This window comes from Eptatretus burgeri, unplaced genomic scaffold (genome assembly GCF_056783735.1).
Source record: "Eptatretus burgeri isolate ZD-2024b unplaced genomic scaffold, Ebu_testis_v1 Ebu_testis_scaffold_39, whole genome shotgun sequence".
Taxonomy (NCBI): domain Eukaryota; kingdom Metazoa; phylum Chordata; class Myxini; order Myxiniformes; family Myxinidae; genus Eptatretus; species Eptatretus burgeri.
In genome coordinates, this window is record NW_028221989.1 from 73,381 (window position 1) to 93,380 (window position 20,000).

General features: G+C 32.1%; 1 protein-coding gene across 1 annotated transcript in view; it reads left to right on the forward strand.

The window, feature by feature from the left end:
• The first annotated feature begins 774 nt into the window (after nt 1-774).
• Nucleotides 775-20,000, forward strand: part of LOC147007716 (reduced folate transporter-like) — a 46,254-nt gene continuing 27,028 nt past the window's right edge. Inside the window, exon 1 of the mRNA XM_085866545.1 lies at nt 775-2,411. Within this exon, the coding sequence (XP_085722671.1) occupies nt 1,523-2,411 (889 nt within the window). The 5' untranslated portion in view covers nt 775-1,522. The remainder of the gene's footprint in view (nt 2,412-20,000) is intronic.

A 20,000-nucleotide genomic window follows, 5' to 3' on the forward strand; every position in this document is an offset into this window, starting at 1 on the left:
CTAATTTGAAAACTTTCGTACTTACAAAAGCGATGTCGACAGCAATCCGTAGCTATGATAAACAGGCATTCAATAATACGAGGGAGGAAAGTGAAAAAAAAAACTTGATGGTGAAGAAATTGTTGTGGCCTGCTCCATGTCCAGACATGGTTGAGCAGTCCAGAAAACATGGCGGCTTCAGACCCCAGCGAGGATACCCAGGAAACGCCTTAAGATCCCAGAGAGCGAGGTGGCCGAGGATTGCCTGATGAAGGATATAATTGAATAATGCCGTTAATTATCTCCAAAAGGGGTGTTTTAATTAACCCAAACACACAATTTTCACTCTTGCACTTCCTTGGAGTTTTCGTTGTATGCATGCAAAGTTTCATGCTGCTAGGTTTTATAGTTTTGTAGTTATGGAGGAGACACACTCACACGAACACACACACTGACATTTATTAGTATATATATATATATATATATATATATATATATATATATATATATATATATATATATATATATATATATATATATATATATATATATATATATATATATATCTACATATAATGACAGTATTAACAATAATAATCGTATGTTTGCCTGTGCGCATGCTCGTTCTTCATCCACAGTCTCAGCTATGTCCAGTCAGACAACTAGGCATTGTCGTGTGTGTGTGTGTGTGTGTGTGTGTGTGTGTGTGTGTGTGTGTGTGTGTGTGTGTGTGTGTGTGTGTGTGTGTGTGTGTGTGTGTGTGTGTGTGTGTGTGTGTACGCGTCCTCTGATAATCCTTAAATATCCCTTTGTGTGTTTTCAGTTGTGATCACATGTTTCTTTTTGTTTCCTCCCTGAGGCATCTTTAAGTGTGTATCTTTTTTGGTCCCCTGAAAGATTTCATTGCTAAAAAGGAGTTTGGTATTTCTCACCGACAGTCAAATTACACAATAAAATGCAAAGTCTTGTTGGGTTTGTATGTAGTCCTCTTTTGCTTACCCATGCCTTCCTCCACGTCATTGTTTGTTGCTTTTAAACACTTGTATACTTGCTCTTCGATAGGTCAGGGTGATCGGAGCGAAGCGCACCATCACAAGCCATATCGACCATTCGCATTGTTTGCCTTTGTCAATAGGTCACATAATTGAGGTATTTGTTAATCGAAATGCCTGCAGTTTGTATCCTTACGACCTTTGTGAGTGAAAATGGTAAACCACCCTCATGTGAGAAATTGTGTTTGTCGTTTCCATATTAGTACATAACTCATAATGATGGGATCGCAGGTTCAAATACCATATACTGTGTTGATATGCTCATTGTCTCCTCATGTCCTTGTATATTTAGCTTGCACTCGTGTCCTAAAGTCCTGTATGTGATTTATGCAAAACTCCTGCATGAGTCTTTAAGCAATGTACTGAATCACTTTTCCCCTCTAGAGGACATTAAGCATATATTTGTTCCACTACGGACCTTTTGAATAACTTTCCTTTGATATACGGAGCTTAAAATCTCATATGTCCCATCATAGATCACAAATGAGGTCATGCCAGTGCTGGCATACTCTTTCCTCGTGCTGCTCATTCCAGCCTTCCTGCTGTCGGACCTGCTTCGGTACAAGCCCATACTCATGATCCAATGTGCCAGTTTTGTGGCCATTTGGTTGCTGGCCATCCTGGGCCAAAGCCTGCTCGCAATCCAGTTTTTGGAGTTCTTCTATGGCTTGACCATGGCGGCCAGGATTGCCTACTCGTCCTTTTTGTTTTCACTGGTAGATGCTCAGCATTACCAGCGTATCGCCAGCTTGTCCCGCTTCGCCGTACTCCTTGGACTCTTCACCAGCTCCTGCCTGGGACAGACCTGTGTGACTCTCGGAGTTTCTTATCTTGTATTGTGTTACATCTCACTTGGCTTCACTTCCTTTACTGCCCTGTTGTCATGTTTCTTGCCTTGGCCCAAGCGGAGTATGTTTTTTAACAAGAATTCCAAAAGGCAAACGCAAGCACCCTGCGATGATAGCACTGTGGATGGTGTTGCACCTGCCAATCAGAGACCAGAAGGCCATTCCAGGGGACCCATTAATGACCTCGTACAATGGTCCAAGGCAAACTGCAGCGCGTCCTCTTTGACGACGACGACGACGACTTATCACAGTTCGAATGAGGATTGCGTGTGTAAAAGTGACCCGGGTCATCATCCCAGGAGAAGTGCTGGGAGTTTGCTGCATGGGTTTTATGTCACAATGCTTGCCGATCTAGGGAAAGCCTTAAAGACCTCAAAGTCACTGGAGATCTGGTCTTTCTGGTGGATTTTTGGTACCACTGGTTACTACATGGTCATTTACTACCTGCAGCTGCTGTGGGACACAATTGCATCATCACGTGACGACCCTCGTGTCTATAACGGAGCAGCAGAAGCCTTATCTACACTGTTCGGTCAGAGTTTGTACTTTATCATTAAGAATACAGTTGTTTGCCTGTAAACTGTACGTGCATTGTATGATGAAACTTTATGACATCTTTGATAGAATTGTCACGAATCGATTATTAGCTGCCTGGTTAGTTTTTAAGGTTTTCTTTGAACTCTTTAGGACCTAAAATATATTTTAAGTCATGTTTTGTTTAATTTTTACATATATTAATTTTTTTTGTGAAAAGCACATGTATTTTGTGAAAAGTATGTTATATATGTTGACCCTCACTCATGTGCTAATGAAGATCGTTTAGTCCCAAGACTGGGTGAAAACATGCCCACATTTTGCCAAGGACTGTATTTCATTACCCAAGGAAAGGAAACGGATGTTTATATGCTGTGAACATTATCAGTAACATTGTTTATCTTGTAAGTCATAGAAGTGTTTTACCTATGGTGTGGAGAGAGGGGTGTTTTGTAAATGCCTCACCCTCCTGTAATTGTGGTAGTCTGGGATGTGACTCGAGATGGTGAAGGAGGTACAGGAAGGTTTTCTTTGGGTCCAATCTATAACTCCAAATGGGAATTCACTCTGGGAGGTTGGTCTTTTGAGCCAGTGGCACAAAGCGGTGTTTGGGTGGGTGCTGGACGAGCGAGCTTCCTTTCCAGGGGGTGCTGGGCCCCAGCTCTGGATGGCTCTAACAACATTGCCCAGCAAAGACAGACCAAAACTGTTGCAGGATGTGAGTGACAGCACAACATGCAGACATGTAAATATATAACATTTGCTTATATGTGGGGATTTGGTGGGGGGGGGGGGAAACGTTTCGACCAAGTGATTATACCAACCTGACATGATGTGGTAAACTACCAGCTGGAGTTAATTAACATAACAATGGGACATTGAGCCACAAATCTCTGGTTGACTCCAATGCGGGACTTTCAAAATGACGTAATCTGCCCCAGAATGCTCGGTGAGCATGCACAGAAACCTCAGGAAACTGCCATGTTCGGGGCGAACATAAAGTGTATCGTGTGTGGGAGATGGGGATTGTTACCTTCTGGCTGAAATGGCTCACAAAGCTTCAAAAAGAAGCTGCAAATACTTGGAAAAGTACTTGAGAGAAAGAAAGGGCTATGCCTCTGCACAACAAAAGACTTGGAGAACTTTCTCAGCTCACATTACAGGCAGCTGCTCATAGTAAAAACTCCCGACCATGTGGGTCGGTGCAAGGCCCAAGTGAATGGACGTGTGCTTCACAAACCCTCCGCCGGATCGCTACCAGTGAAGGGAATGTGTATCTGGATTAAGTGTTTATGAACACTAATGGGAAGGACATATCTGGAGCTTGTGGTTGTATAGAGTAAGTTTAAAATGATGATATACTAGATTTTTACATCTATTGCAAAAAGGGGAAGTGTGTGTTTGTGTTTTTGTGTATTATTTATATATATATATATATATATATATATATATATATATATATATATATATATATATATATATATATATATATATATATATATATATATATATACATATATATATATATATATATATATATATATATATATTACATATATATATTACATATATATATATATATTACATATATATATATATATATATATATATATATTACATATATATATATATATTACATATATATATATATATATATATTATATATATATATATATATATATATTACATATATATATATATATATATATATATATATATATATATATATATATATATATATATATATATATATATATATATATATATATATTACATATATATATATATATATATATATATATATATTACATATATATATATATATATTATATATATATATATATATATATATATATATATATATATATATATATATATATATATATATATTACATATATATATATATATATATATATTACATATATATATATATATATATATATATATATATATATATATATATATATATATATATATATTACATATATATATTATATATATATATATATATATATATATATATATATAACATATATATATATATATATATATACATATATATATTACATATATATATATATATATATATATATATATATATATATATATATATATATGTAGGGTAAGAATACTGATTCTGGCTCACTTTTCCCCATGTAAATGAATGGGGATTTTCAGCGATTTATATTTTTTTCCCTAAAAATAAATCCCTTTTTATCCCAAGGTATATTTATTTGTCTCCCCTTTTAACCTGGAGGTTGAACCTCATTGAATTGAACACCTGGGGTTGAACAGCTCACTCATTGAACCTATAAAGATTTGTTCATTCTCAAATTCCTTCAATAGTTTAATTTTCTTTGCACAATAATCCCCATCTAAAATATTGACAAACAAAACATTTGAATCTTTATATTTTTGAAGATACCCCATTTGTGCCATTACGAAATGATAAACTTCTCTTAATGCTCTCATCTGACCACCTCCTGAGCCACATATCATTTTGAGATTATAGTAAATTGTTTTTTCATTGTTCAATTGATAACCATCAAAGTTTTCAGTCCATTCAAGGATATTCATTTTTTCTTTACATCCTCTAACTTACTAGTTTTTAAATTAATTCGCTTATTTGTTTTATTTACCTTTGTTTTAGTTATTTTTTCAATAAGACTTATTTGATATTTTTCACATTCATTATGTTTTCCATTTATATACCAAGACTGATATTTTCTCCACTCTTTAGTTTGATTAATACTTGGTTTAACCATTTATATATTGTGAAAAACCAGCGGTAGCCCTTGAAAAACCCTAACCCATCTTCCCATCGTTAAAACATAATCTATTTTATACACTCTATCATACAATATCCATATGGAACACAATCTATTCCATTATCTAAAATAAATCTCTTATCATCAAAGGCTCCTAATGCCTTTTTATTTACTTCTTCACTATATATGTTATGTTTATAACTTCTTATTGTATTCATTTTCCTATATTCTTCTTTCTTATTCATCAAACAATTATAATAATTTCTAAAATTTATTGATTTCTTTATTACATATTTCTTTATTCCCTTTAACCTCTTATTAATCTGTTCACCATACTTATAAGCATATGCCTTTGCTCTCAATCCAATAAACTCACTCATTACTTTTCCACCCAACTCATCCTTAAACTTACCAATAACCTTTTCATTCTTTTTGGAAAATAACTCACTCTTCTTGCTGAAATTACTTGTATCATATACTCCAATATTTTTCTTGATATCTTCATAAACATCATCAGTTTTTATATCTAGGATAAAACTATCAGTATCCATATACAACAATGAAACATTTTCACCATACTCTTTCTTTAAGTCATTATACAAATAATCATACATCAATATCTTTGATAAATCAAGAACTGCTGTTCCAATATAAATTGGTTTATCCATTACAATACTTTCCTTTTTCATATGAATTGCAGAAAAGTTCTCTGAAAAACCTCTTCTCTCTCAAAACTTGGTTTATTTATCAATCTCGAAGCTTCTTTCCAAGATGTTGCGAATCTAATGTTTTGCCTGTTTCTAACATTTTCCATAGTCTTTCCAAATACAGCATTATTCATTAATTTATAAAAGTCCCCTTCAAATTTTACTTTTGTATTTGCTCTCATATCTGTATTGAATTGAATATACTTTTTCACCCAAGGACTTTGTTTAAATTTTAAAACTCTATGAATTTTAGCTACTCTCAATCCTTCTCTCAAAAACTGTTTTAAGCTTCTCTGATGCAAAACATATCCCTCTTTATCATAGAATGTTGTTAATAACTTTTCTGTTGATTTACCTTTAATATTAAAACTTTTATGATAATCACTTAACCATTCTTTCTTTGGAGTTTCTTTCTCACATGCAAAAGGAAGATCTTTATGCTTATTATGAAGATCACTCGGGTACCTCAAATCAACTTCAAAATAATAACCTTCTTCTTCGTCATTCAATTCCTCTTGAGAAGAAATAACAATATTCATCAAAGCCTTTTCATAATCCTTTTCTTCCACCCACTCTAATTTACCATAAGGCAGAGATTGAGACATTGCCCATCCATACAAATTATTAGCATCAAAATACATCAAATAATTACTATCTTTTTCACTATCATAATTTGGAAGATATTTATTATTTGCTTTAGCATATCTTTTTGAACATACTTGTGATATTCCACCTCTCTTGGACTTCTCAATCATCAAAAGCATATCCACATCACTGATTAAATCTATATCTTGTTTTGTCATTTTCAACATTGCACTCCAAGCTAAACCAGGAGCTGTGAAATAGTGGGCAGGATCTAATCCATAACAATTTTTATTATGACAGAGTGATCTAAAAGCTTCAAACACATCAGCTAACAATAAAACATCTGTTTTTAGATATAAATCGTGATATTCTCCAAGGTTCTTTATCTTAAATATTTTCCATATTTCTTGTGCGTGTTTATATTCCTTATCACTTATCTCTTCTTCATAAAGGTTATTATAGAAACTTTCTTTTGAAGGAAGTTGTGTTTCTTTAAATCTCATAAATGAATCCATATAATCATAAGGATAAATTCCCTTACTTGTAAGAATTTTCTCTTTACTTTGAATTTCATTCCTTGTTTGAATTTCCTCTCTCGTAAGAATTCCTTCTTTAATCAGAATTTCATCTTTAATCTGAATTTCCTCTTTAGTTCGAATTTTCTTTATAATTAGAATTTCATCTTCAGTTAGAATTTCTTCATTAATTAGAGTTTCCTCTTTACTTTGAATTCTCTCTTTAATCTGAATTTCCTCTTTAGTGAGAATTTCCTCTTTGGAAAGAATGAATTAAGATTTGGAAAAGAGTCCATGGAGCTTAGATTTGATGCGAGGTAGGCTAGTGGTGTTCCCATAAACTTGTAAGAATCTAAAAACCTAATACGAGTTAAAGGTTTTGTGAATATCATTTTTGAAAATGAAATATACTTTTGACTTGTGTTTGTTATAGCAGAAATATTCCCTGGTGTTTTTGAAAGTTCATTTATAAATAGATGTGTATCATAGTTGGCGCTGTTGTGAAGAAAGACTGGAATAAAAGAAGGTAATTTATAATTAAGATTACAACAGGAATGAGCGGGACCTCTATATTTACCAGTAAGATGACAATGGTCTCTAACTTTAGACTCCTTAATTTCCCCCTCACAAATATGACAGATATTGTTCATTCTAAATTCTAATTTTTCTTCTTTGGTTAATTTCATCGGTTCATTTGTTTCTTTCATTAATTTAGTGAGTCTTATACAATCCTTTTCTAATCGTTTTACAAACTCTTGTGAAGCATTTTTTCCACGATAATGTTCAAGTTTGTTATACTTTTCTCCAACAGATGATTTGATATAATAACAGAAACCACAAGGAATATGTTTTTGATATTTATTTGTATATGGTTCTTTTGGATTAGGAGAAGCAGTATTTATCTTTTAAGGATACATTCAAAATCAGCGTATATCACAAATGGGTGCATGATAGATTTATTATAATCTTCAAAATAAATCTTTTCACCAGGTTTAGGCATTGTAATTACAGCTGATTTATGATTACTACAATATTTTGAATGTTGTTCTAATCGTTCTTTTGTATGAAATGAATTAAGACATCGCTTACAAGGATATATTTTGTTTGCTGTTCTGAATACCTGAGAAGAGATTAATCTTGATAAATTATTGATGTATGTGTAATGTGAATTCTTTCCAATACTAAAATATAAAAGGTCAATGTGTGTTTCTTCATTTTTATAGTTGTTTGAAATTTTTAATATTTGAACTTTGTTTGTATCCGTTAATCCATATACATTAATAGAAAGATTATTCTTTTTCTCAAATTTAGGAATATCTGTTAGTGGCATTGGGAATTTAAAATCTTTAATGTCCAAGGTATTCTCATATTTCATATATTGTTTTACTCTTTCTGAATTACATTTTGGTGGATGTAAGTGAGCAAGAACAGACCAGAGAAAACATTTATTATCATTGTTCTTAATATTAACAACTGCCTTCTTTAGTTTTATTTCTTTTGGTAATTCAATATAAGAAGAAGCTTTAAGAGGGTTTGATTTTAGAATGTGTATATCTAAAAAGATGATTTTTTTAATATTGAATCCACTTCCTACCACTGTATTATCAACATCCTCCTCTTGTCTTGATAGTTCTTCATAAACCCCACTATTCAAAAAATCTTGAAATGATGTTATAAAATGAAGATCTGTTCTCATATAAGGAGTTTGTTCTTCATCTTGTCTTTTCATATTCATTTTCACTCCCATATAAAACTTTAAAGTTTTTATTTCTTTTAATGTCTTTTTAATAAATTTTTCAACATCGGGTTTCACTATTTCAATTGATTCAGCTATTGATGATGGACTGGGTTCTCCAAATTGAAAAATCCTTATTTTTATATGCCCTTTAAATGCCTCATCAGTGTTTTTAATATAATAGTCTCCCTTTACTTTAAACTCATTTTTCTTGTGTTTTTGTGATTGAAGATGTTGATTATAACTACTCTTCAAAACATCCTTTGAACAGATATTACAATGTTTTCTTTCCAACTCAAGAGGAGATATTTGATGAAATAGATTAAATGTGTGTTTGTTGGTTCGGAGGTGTTTTCTATAATGTTTATATTCGTGATTACAAACATCGCAGTACGTTGTATTCACCATATTTAAAGAATAAAACTTTGCTTAAACTAAAATTTTCTTGATGAAAATTTCGTTTAATTTATAGGTGAATCTGTGCTTAAAAACATTTTATCCTCCAACTTTTTCACTTAATAAATACAATGTTTCAAGACACAAAAGACAAGTTTCAATCAATCTCTTCATCTGTTAAAGATACTGAGAAATATGTCAAGGATGTAAAATTGAACAAAGATAAATATAACAACTATTGGATAAAAACTATTATGGTAAATAATATGAGTTCTTCAATTTCCTTCAGTGGAAGGGCTTTTAGTATACCTGGTAGAACATCAATTAAAGTATCTCTAACAAAAGTTTCTCCTCTCCTTCTAGTAATATATTCAAAACTAGAAAAAGCAATGAAACAAGAAAAAGTATCAAAGAACAAAAACCTTATGGATGAAGCTTTAGAAAGAAAAGATAAGACCATCTGTAATATGCAAGGAGAAATTTGTATTTTTTTCAACAACCCTAAAGATGTAAATCTTGATGAAATAAAGGATGTTAATATATCAGGTGAAATGACATTTCGTTCAATAGTAGTTAACGATAATTTTAAAATTACCTTTAATATAAAAAATGTTGTCGTTGAATCTGATAATGAAAAAAAGTATATCGATATCGATGGTAATATACAACTGAAAGTATAGATGAATTTCAGTTTAAGTAAAGTTTTACTTTATAAATATGCTAGACTTTCCTGATTCTCCATATGACAAATTTGAGAATTGTCCTGCGTGTGAAAGACAGGGATTAAACACAGAGTCAAAAGCCTATAAACAATGTATATTCTGTGATTATCTTCTAATTAATGATAATAAAAAATATAAAAAGGAAAATAATTCTTTTAGATTTACACCAAAAATGAATTGCTTTACAAGATTGATTAGAGAAATGAATGTAAAGTATGAGGATGATAACACACCTTTCCTTACAAGGGAAGAAACTGAACGTATAAGAGAAATGTTCAAAGGATTGTTGTTGTATATTATTCATGGATGTAATTTTCAGGGAAATATCAACACAAGATATTGTATAAATAAAATAATGGATTATCTTGAAATTAAACCTGAACTTAGGATAAAATATAGAGTTTCTAAAAAAGCCAATAATAAATTAAATAACCTGTTTTTCAAATATATAAATGAATGATTTTTTACCTATTTGGGAAAATAAGATAAAATTTAACAACCATAAAAATCTCCCAAATTCATTAAGATGTCTCATAGTTGGTTCAAGTGGATGTGGAAAAACCTGCTTACTTTTAAAAATGCTCCTCACTCCCAACTTTTTAGATTATGATAATTTAATAATTTTCACAAAGTCGAGTTTTCAACCAGAGTATCAACTACTCTCACAAGGTTTTAATGCTGGTCTTCAAAAGAAGATATAATAGGTTTATTTAAACGTCAAAAAAACCTAAATGATTATAACATTGAAGATATAATTCAACTATTTTGTGATACACAGAGATGTAAAAAGAAATCAAATCTTATAACTTGTATTCTTAGTGATAATACGGATGATATACCGTCTCCCCAAGATTTGGATAAATCAAAAAAGAACCTCGTTATCTTTGATGATTGTGTTAATGAGAGAAACCAAACGGTAATGGACAGCTACTACACAAGAGGGAGACATTCTTCTTGTAATTGTATTTATCTTAGTCAATCGTACTTTCCAACTTCCTCGTCGTTCCATCAGAAACAATGCTAATACTTTTATTTTATTCAAGTTAAATTCAATAGATATCAATAATTTTTGGAGAGATAATTGTTCTACATTATGTAGTAAAAAGAAATTTGAGGATTATATGAAGCACACGACTGAAAAATATAAATATATTGTTGTGAAACAAGATGAGATATTAAGGGATATATTTTTTGTTTTATAAACAATTACATATATAAATGACAACTATTATTATAAATCTTGTGGGTAAATCTGCTTCTGGAAAAAACTTTCATAAATCAAGGTTCTTGTGTAGTACAAATGAGAATATTGTAAATTTACTTAAAAAACACCCCGTGATACGCATTGTATCAACAACAACTAGAGCAATAAGACCTGGAGAAGTAAAGGTGTAGATTATCACTATATTTCAGTGGAGGAACATATGCGATTGAGGAATGAAGGACAAATATTTGAGGAGGTTTCTCTTGGTACAACAAAATATTCACATTGTAAGAGTGAGTTAAAGAAACTAAAATCTGGTGGTGTTGGGATATTAGAAACTAATCCAGAAGGAACGAGACAAATTATTAAATATCTGAGCGGAGTGAAGATTTTATCATTCGGTTTTGATGTTGATGAAGAAACTCAACACAAACGTATGAAAAGCAGAGATGCAAGGATTAGTGAAGAAGAAATTACAACTCGCATTAATGTTAATAAAGAATTTGATGAAATATTTAAAGAAAAGGATTTATTTGAACACATCTACTTGAATGATGAAGAAAAGGAAAATTTCCCTGTTGATCTTTACAATTCATTAAATGATATTTTACAATAAATAAATGGATACAAAAGAAAGAGCAAGAAGATTTAAGGAACATCAAGAGTTGGTTTCAAAAGTTGTAAAACAACAGGAAGACATAAAGAAGAAACGCAGACAGAAACTAACGGGCGAAGAAGCATTTGAAAAAAAAACAAGAGAAATTTTTTAAACCACTTTTAAAAACTTCCCAAGAAAAAATGAAAGATGTTTCCACAGTTCCCACAGTAGAATATACTCCTAGAAAGCTTCAAATGTTAAAAGATTTCAGTCAAATGACGGAGGAAGAATTAGAGCATATTGGAGAATTAGAACATGATGAAGGTTTATTTCAACAACTGGAAGAGATTAATCAACCCCCTGATTATATTGTGAATGCTGTTCAAAACAATGAATATTCAGCGGATTCAAAAACCAAAGCAGGACTCATTCCAACAGAACAACCAGCAATATTTCATCTTGTTCAAGAAAAGGTATTGATATTTAATGATGAATTAAGGTTCTTAAGTTCTGCTCAACCCCCTGTTAAACTAACTCCGAGATTAATGTTTCTTCTCACAAAAGATGGAAGACAAGGTTCAACTGTGAGGGATGAATCAAAGTATATTGATAAACCATTGGATATGGAAAAGAATGATGATAGAGTATATATTGATTTGCTGAACACTCTAAATTATAAGGTTATTCTTTCTGGTAAAAGTAGGAAGAATGAGAAGGAGAAACACATTATTCAGGCTTTAAGTATCCTTGGTTCAGGTATTAGTTTTCTTCCAAATGACCCATCGCAATTAGTTAATAGACTGTTATTGTTGTTCGGCAGTAAGAAGGCTGGAAATAACAATTGTTTTAATGAAGCATCAGCCATTTTAGACCAGTTGATGAACATGAAAATAATTAATAAATCTCAATATAAAGACATTTTATCTCATATTAAATAAGATGAGAAGCACAATCCTGAGTTTTAATTTCACAACAAGCGACCACACATCTTCATTCCCATACCCACTACAACTTGACACAACAAAAGAATATGAGGCATCTTTATTGTCCATGGAGACTTATAATACCTTATTTAATATAACCGAGAAAAATGACAAGTTTAGTTATAATCCGGGAAGTGGATACAAAGCGATAACAGTCTCACCCGGAGCATACGAGATTTCTCAAATATCTTCCGAAATTGCTCGTCTTATGAAAGAACAGGGTGATGAACCAAAAAATATTGTTATAAACATTCAAAAACATACTTCAAAATCAACGATTAAAGTTAAAAATAACTACAAGGTTGATTTCACAATTGATAATTCATTTAGAGAGTTATTAGGTTTCTCCTCAAAAAAGATTGAAACTAATGGGACGTTTTACAGTGATAATGTCATTCAAATATCCTCAGGAATAAATTCGGTGTTAATTCACTGTGATTTGATTGATGGTGCTTATAATGATGGATTAAAAACAAATACAATATTTTCATTCAGCGCATACTCAACCCCAATTGGTTATAAATTCAATATGGAGCCTAAAAATTTGGTTTATCTACCTGTGTCAGGAAAAACCATACACAGAGTAAATTTTAGGATAACCGACCAAGATAATCGTGTGATTTCTTTTAATGGAGAAGTTATATCCATCAGAATTCACCTACGTGAAGTTTTTCAATAAATAAATGCGATGGTTATTGTGAGGAAGCACGAGTTGGGAAAATATAAAATAATTACAGGGGATGGGATGTTCCTTTCCCCGTACTACAAGGGTGAAGGTATGTATCTTGGTAGAGGATACTATAAACCTAAGAGACAAAGGGGTGTTGGACATCAATTTAGAGGAGATGGGATAATTGATACTCTCATGGGTATTGGTTCAACTATTCTTAAACATAAAGACCTAATTGGTTCAACTGCTTCTGCTGTGGGAAATGTAGCAGGTGCTGTAAAGAGTATAAAAGATGCTCAGAAAGAATCTCATAAATTACAAGCAATAAAAGAAATTAAGAAAGGTAAAACTCAGTTGTTCCCCCAAGAACGACAGAAAATAATTCAAATACTTGGATCAGGGTTTCAAAAGTTTTAACATCTTTTTTCCTAAATAAATACAAGTATGGAAGCAATTGATAGTATCTATGATTTGGATGATACTATTATTATCTCAAACTCCACTAAAAAAGAAGATTACTTCAAGGTAAATGCAATAACTGGAACAGACTGGAATACAAATGGTACAAAAAGTTTTGAAATAAATAATCAACAAACCTATTTGAATCTCTCCGAAAGTTTCTTGTTGTGTAAATTTAAATTCACTAAGGCTGGGAATAACACAAACGCTACACTTGTAAATGATTTCTTCTGGAAAATGTTTGATAGTGTGCGATTGTATATTGGAACACAAGAAGTTGAAGCGGTTGATTATGTCTCTGCTGTATCTGAAATGATGAAATTTACACTCTATACATTCAGTGATAGAATGGGAAAGGGGTCTGTCGAAGGTTTTATTCCTGATATGTCAACGGGAACAAACACAGACCCTGGATATATTCAAAGGAAAGGAATGTATAATGATGATACAAAAGCAGAAAATAGTTTTACTGTGGCAGTTCCTCTTAAAGGTATATTTGGATTTTGTGATTATGATAAAGTTCTGTATGGTCTTAAAATTAGATTTCAACTACAAAGGAATGATAATGAAAATAGATTGCTTTTTGGTGTTGGTAATGCTTTTGGTGATCAGAATAAATTTGTAATTGAGGAGATGAGTTGGTATATCAGTGAATATACTCCTAATCTTAAAACAGAAGAGATGTTGAATCGAAGACTTAACTCAAAGAAGCCACTCAGTGTATCATACCTCAAAAGAAGATGTCAACACGTTAAACTCAATCAAACTACTTACACGTGGAATTTGGGTGTTCTGGAAGGAAAGCCACGATATCTGTGGATGATTTTTAAAAAGCCAGATGGTGATACTGCGACTGATAAGAATAATGCATTGAGTGATAATGCTAAGGTGAAACAACTTCGCGTTTCTCTAGATGGAACATTTTATCCACGAGATAGATTGGAAATTAATTGGGAAAAAAATGATTTTGCTGAAGCATACAAGTCTTACCAAAAGGTGTGTGAAAGTAATGGAAATAAAGAACCTATTTTGGATATGACAGCATTTAAAAGTTTGTATACAATCTATACGTTTGACCTGAGCGCTCAAAAAGAAACTATAAAGTCTAATCGAGTGGATACTTCCCTATACATTGAAAGAGGAGAGAGTGAAGAAGTTGATACATATTGTTTGCTTTTGGAAGAAACAGAATTGCAGATTAATACAGATAATGGTGTGATGATTAGTCTCACATAATTTTTTTGTTAAATAAATGAGTGGCAAAGTACCAACTGGGGTATATGTTAATCAAATCAATCTTCATAAACTATCATCTTGTGTTCAAAATCAAAAGCCTTGTACGATTAACGTTAATACAATTCAGAGAAAAGGAGCAGTAAGAATTGATGTTTTGCTCACAAGAGAACAGGTTAAAATCTTGAATGACACTGGCTCACTTAAAATTAAAATGACAAAACCAATGTTGAAAAAATATTCAATAAGAGAGACGAGTGGAGGATTTCTCCCATTTCTAATTCCTTTATTTGCTGGTTTAAGTGCGGTTGGAGCATTGACGGGTGGTATTTCAACAGCGGTCAAAACTGCCAACGAAAGGAAGGCTCAACTCCAGGCTCAAAAAGAATTGGAAAGACATAACAAAGAGTTGGAGAAACAAATTAGTGGAAGTGGTGTAATTGTAGATTTTGCTGAAAAACTTGAAGGTCTGCCTGATAAAGCGAGATTGTTAGTTGGAGATATGCTTTCTTCTATAGCACAAGCAGGTGTAAAATTAACGAAAAGAGGTAATGGATTATATCTTTCTAATAAATAAATGAGCATTGATGAGTGGTTGAAAGAATTTGGAAAGAATACAACATCAAATTTACAACTTGCCAAATATTGTAAGAAATTAAAAATTCATAATGTGGTTATTTGTATGAGAGATGAATTAACAAATGTGTCGAAACATACAAAGAATATTATTATGAACTTAGAAGATAATGATGGGAACGGTTCTCATTGGGTTTGTATTTTTTAATAGTCAAGACAAATATTATTTTGATAGTTTTGGTCTTCCACCACCTGTTGAAGTCATAAAATTCTTACAGAATGGTGTTTATCAAACATTTCAAGTCCAAGAATTAAATTCCAAGTGTTGTGGTCAATTATGTCTATATGTGTTATTTCAACTCAACAAAAATAAAAAATTTTATGATATTATTTTTAATCTAATATAAATGACTTATGTTGGTAAAGATGGTTCTATCTTTGGTGTATCTCAAGAACTGGATATTGATTTATCAAATTATTACACAAAGGCACAGGCTGAACGACATAAATATAATATAAACAAAAATATTAACATGAAAAATGCTTATAAATTAAAAAATTATCCAAGCCCGACTGACGCGAATGACTTGGTGAGATTAAGCGATTTATCACAATATATATACTTAAATAAAACGGCTGTGTATTCTAAAGATACAGAAGTGTTGATATTATCTCCAGGTCATACAGAATTCACAGTTCGAATTAAAATAAATTTTTATAAAGAAGGGCGTATCGTTTGTATGAGAATAGAACAATGGGGGTATGATATGAATGATTTAGGGTATAATTGGTCATTTAAAATTAACCTCGAAGACCTGGAACAATTAAATCAGTCTCGTAAGGAAGAATATTATCCACTTGGTATCGAGAATGAGTTTTATGGAGCCACGATTAGTAAACAACAAATAAAAGAATTTAATAAGGGTAAATATAATAATGGTTTTGCCCTTGTTTATCTCATGAAAACAGAAAAAACAGGATTATATATAATAAGTAAGGCAATACAAAATGATTTAACTATGGGAAGATGGGGAGGTGTTTCGTGCCATAATATTATTCTAACATATATTTCTAATACATAAATGACAGCAAGAAGGCTTCAAGAAAATTATCATTTCTGTGTCCAAGCATACCTTCAAGAAAAGGGTATTCGGTATTTTAATAAATATGTTCTACAACATAAGAATGAGGTATTTTCAATAAAAGATTGGCATTATGCTGATGTTGATAAACCGACAACTTTAGATTTAATTAGAATGTTAAATAATGAAAAAATTATAAGGTTAAGAAAAGGTAAGGCTCTTTTAGAAATTCAAAAGAAATTTTATTGGTTTCCTGTTGTAAAAAAATTATTTTGGATACAGGAATAACAAGAAATCCTGATGAATATATGTATAATATTCTATGGGGTGTAAACGATTCAAGGATAGTAAGGGATGAGGAAGGAGTTGAAGAAGAGAGGGAAGAGGAGGAAAAGGAGAAGGAGGAGAGAGAGAGAGAAGGAGGAAAGAGAGAATAGAGAGAGGGAGGAAAGAGAGAAGAGAGAGAGGGAGAAGAAAGAGAAGGAGGAAAAGGAGAAGAGAGAGAAGGAGGAAAGAGAGAAGAAAGAGAAGGAGGAAAGAGAGAAGAGAGAGAAGGAGGAAAGAGAGAAGAGAGAGAGGGAGGAAAGAGAGAGAATGAATAAATATCAAAATATGGAAACCAGTGAGATTCAAAAAAGAATAGAGGTATTAAAGAAATTAACTTATCTCACCAGGGAGGAATACAAAGAATTAAAAAGTCTATTTGCAATACTTTCAACAAAACTATTAGCATCGTCAAGCTATTCATTTTAATTCAAGTTTTTTCTTAAATAAATGGAGGAGAGAGTGAAGGCATTTCTAAGGATTCTTTATGTTTTAAAAATTAAGATTCAAATGTGCATGTTGGAAACTAAAAAGGTTTTTGCACTCTGCAGGAATTTTTCTCATAAATAAATGAGTTATTGTCTCAAATGTAAAGAAAACTAATACTAAAAATATTTCATATATTAAAAGTAAAAATAACAGGGTTATACAAAAAGGTATATGTTCGGTGTGTGGTTCAAAAAAAAATCAATTTATCTCCAAACACAAACTCGGAGGAGATATACAAAAGTTTTTATCAGGAAGTAAATTTACAACTACTGGAATACCAGGGGAATTACATCTTCCAGGGTATTCTTTCTGTGGTCCAGGCACAAACTTGGATAAAAGATTAGATGAGGCAAACAATCCTAAATCCTGGAGTAAACCAATCAATAGAGTTGATGAAGTGTGCATGAGACACGATATTGATTATGGGAATACCACAACGTTGGAAGAAAAGCATGAAGCCGATAGAGAAATGTTGTATAATTTGTCTCTGATACAAAATCCAACCTTGAGAGAAAAAGTTGATAGGTTCATCGTGAAGAAGATGATTAGTGCTAAATTGAAACTTGGACTTGGAAATTCAAAAAACTTATAGGCTCTAATGATGCCATTAAGACTGAAGAGCAATTAGCTGATGAATTACATAAACCAATATTCACAAAGTTTCAGAGAAGGAAAGTTTATTCCAAGGAAGTTGATTATATCTGGTCTGCTGATTTGATTGAACTCAATAATGATAAGGGGTACAAGTATGCTTTAACCGTTATTGATTTGAGGAGTAGATATGCGTGGGTTGTCCCTTTAAAAAACAAAACAGGTAATACTCTTATGTTAGCTTTTCAACAGATATTTAATAAAAGTAAGAGAAAACCTAAGAAATTGTGGACTGATGAGGGTAGAGAGTTTTATAACAAGACATTTATGAATTTTCTAAAAAATAACAGTATTACATTATACAGTACCTTTAATGAACGACGGGCAGTTGTTGTTGAACGTTTTAATCGGAACTTAAATGAGAGACTATATAAAAAATTCACACAACTCGGTTCACAACAATGGTTATCTTTTATTCAGGATATTGTGGATAAGTATAATGACCACGATTCACACGTCAACGAATATGAAGCCATCAGAAACATTTACAAAATTAAAATATGAAAAAGAGATTAATGTTAGAAAACCTAAGTTCAAAGTTGGTGATATCGTAAGAATATATAGGTGGAAATCTCATTTTGAAAAGGGTTTTACTGAACGATGGACGAAAGAACTTTTTAAAATTGTTGATGTAATAGATACAGTTCCTTGGACTTATAAAATATATGATTTGGAAGGGGAAGAGATTTTAGGTTCATTTTATTCACAGGAATTACAAAAGACAAAACTAAGCAGATAATACACCTTTGTGGACACTAGAGGGACAAGTCCGAGGTGTATTGCAGTATATAATGTGTGTCAAGGGGGACGTTCTTAGATCTGTGAACCCCAAACACAGAATCCTCAACTGAATAGTCAAGGTTTAACTTTTGTTTGTGTGTGTGTGCAATGGGAGCAATAGGTTGGCGCTTCACTCCCTCCTACTATACACCGTTGTGGACACTCGAGGGCCAAGTCCGAGGTGTATAACAGTATATAATGTGTGTCAAGGGGGACGTTCTTAGATCTGTGAACCCCAAACACAGAATCCTCAACTGAATAGTCAAGGCTTAACTTTTGTTTGTTGATGTGTATGTGTGTGTGTGTCCCAACCCTCACATTCAAAATCTCAACCCCAACTCAATCCTCACCCAACACAATGTCTTTTTCAAAATGAGATTTCCACCTATATATATATATTTTACGTTTTTTTTTTTTTTCTCTTCTTCCAATTCTGTCTTTTAAGGCTTTCAGGTTTGATGACGTAGAAAGGGGGAGTAAGCCTGCACTTTCTTCCCAGAACTTTCTTGATCTTGCTCCCATCAAGCACCATCCGACAAAGAACTACATCGATAGGTTTAGATCCCAAAGAGTGATAGCAACTCCAAAAGTCTCCAAAATATAAATAAATAAAATAATAATAATAATAAATAAATAAATAAATAAATAAAAGCCCCCAAAAAAGTTTCAAGTGTCCAACATAAACCCAACTTTCCAAGTCTTCAAGGTATAACCACATTCCCGTTGAGTTTCCAAGATATGTATCACATTGTGAGTTATCAATCCAGAACCCACATTTCAAGTATTCAAAGTAAAACCAACTTACAAAGTCTCTTAAGGATAACTCATTTACTGATTTTTTCAAAATTTGTGAGTCTCCAAGGTAGGACCCATATTTAGAACCATCTTGGCAGAACCCTTTTCCTGAGTCTCCAAGGTAGTTATTTAAACCATCAAGGCAGAACTCATTTACTGATTTTTTCAAAATTTGTGAGTCTCCAAGGTAAAACTTGTATTCTGGCTCATCAAGGTATAACTTGTTCAGTGGATATTGTCTTGATAACTCACAATGAGTACTATTGCTGTAAAACTCTTTTTCAGGATTTTGCTGGTCTCCAAGGTATAACTCT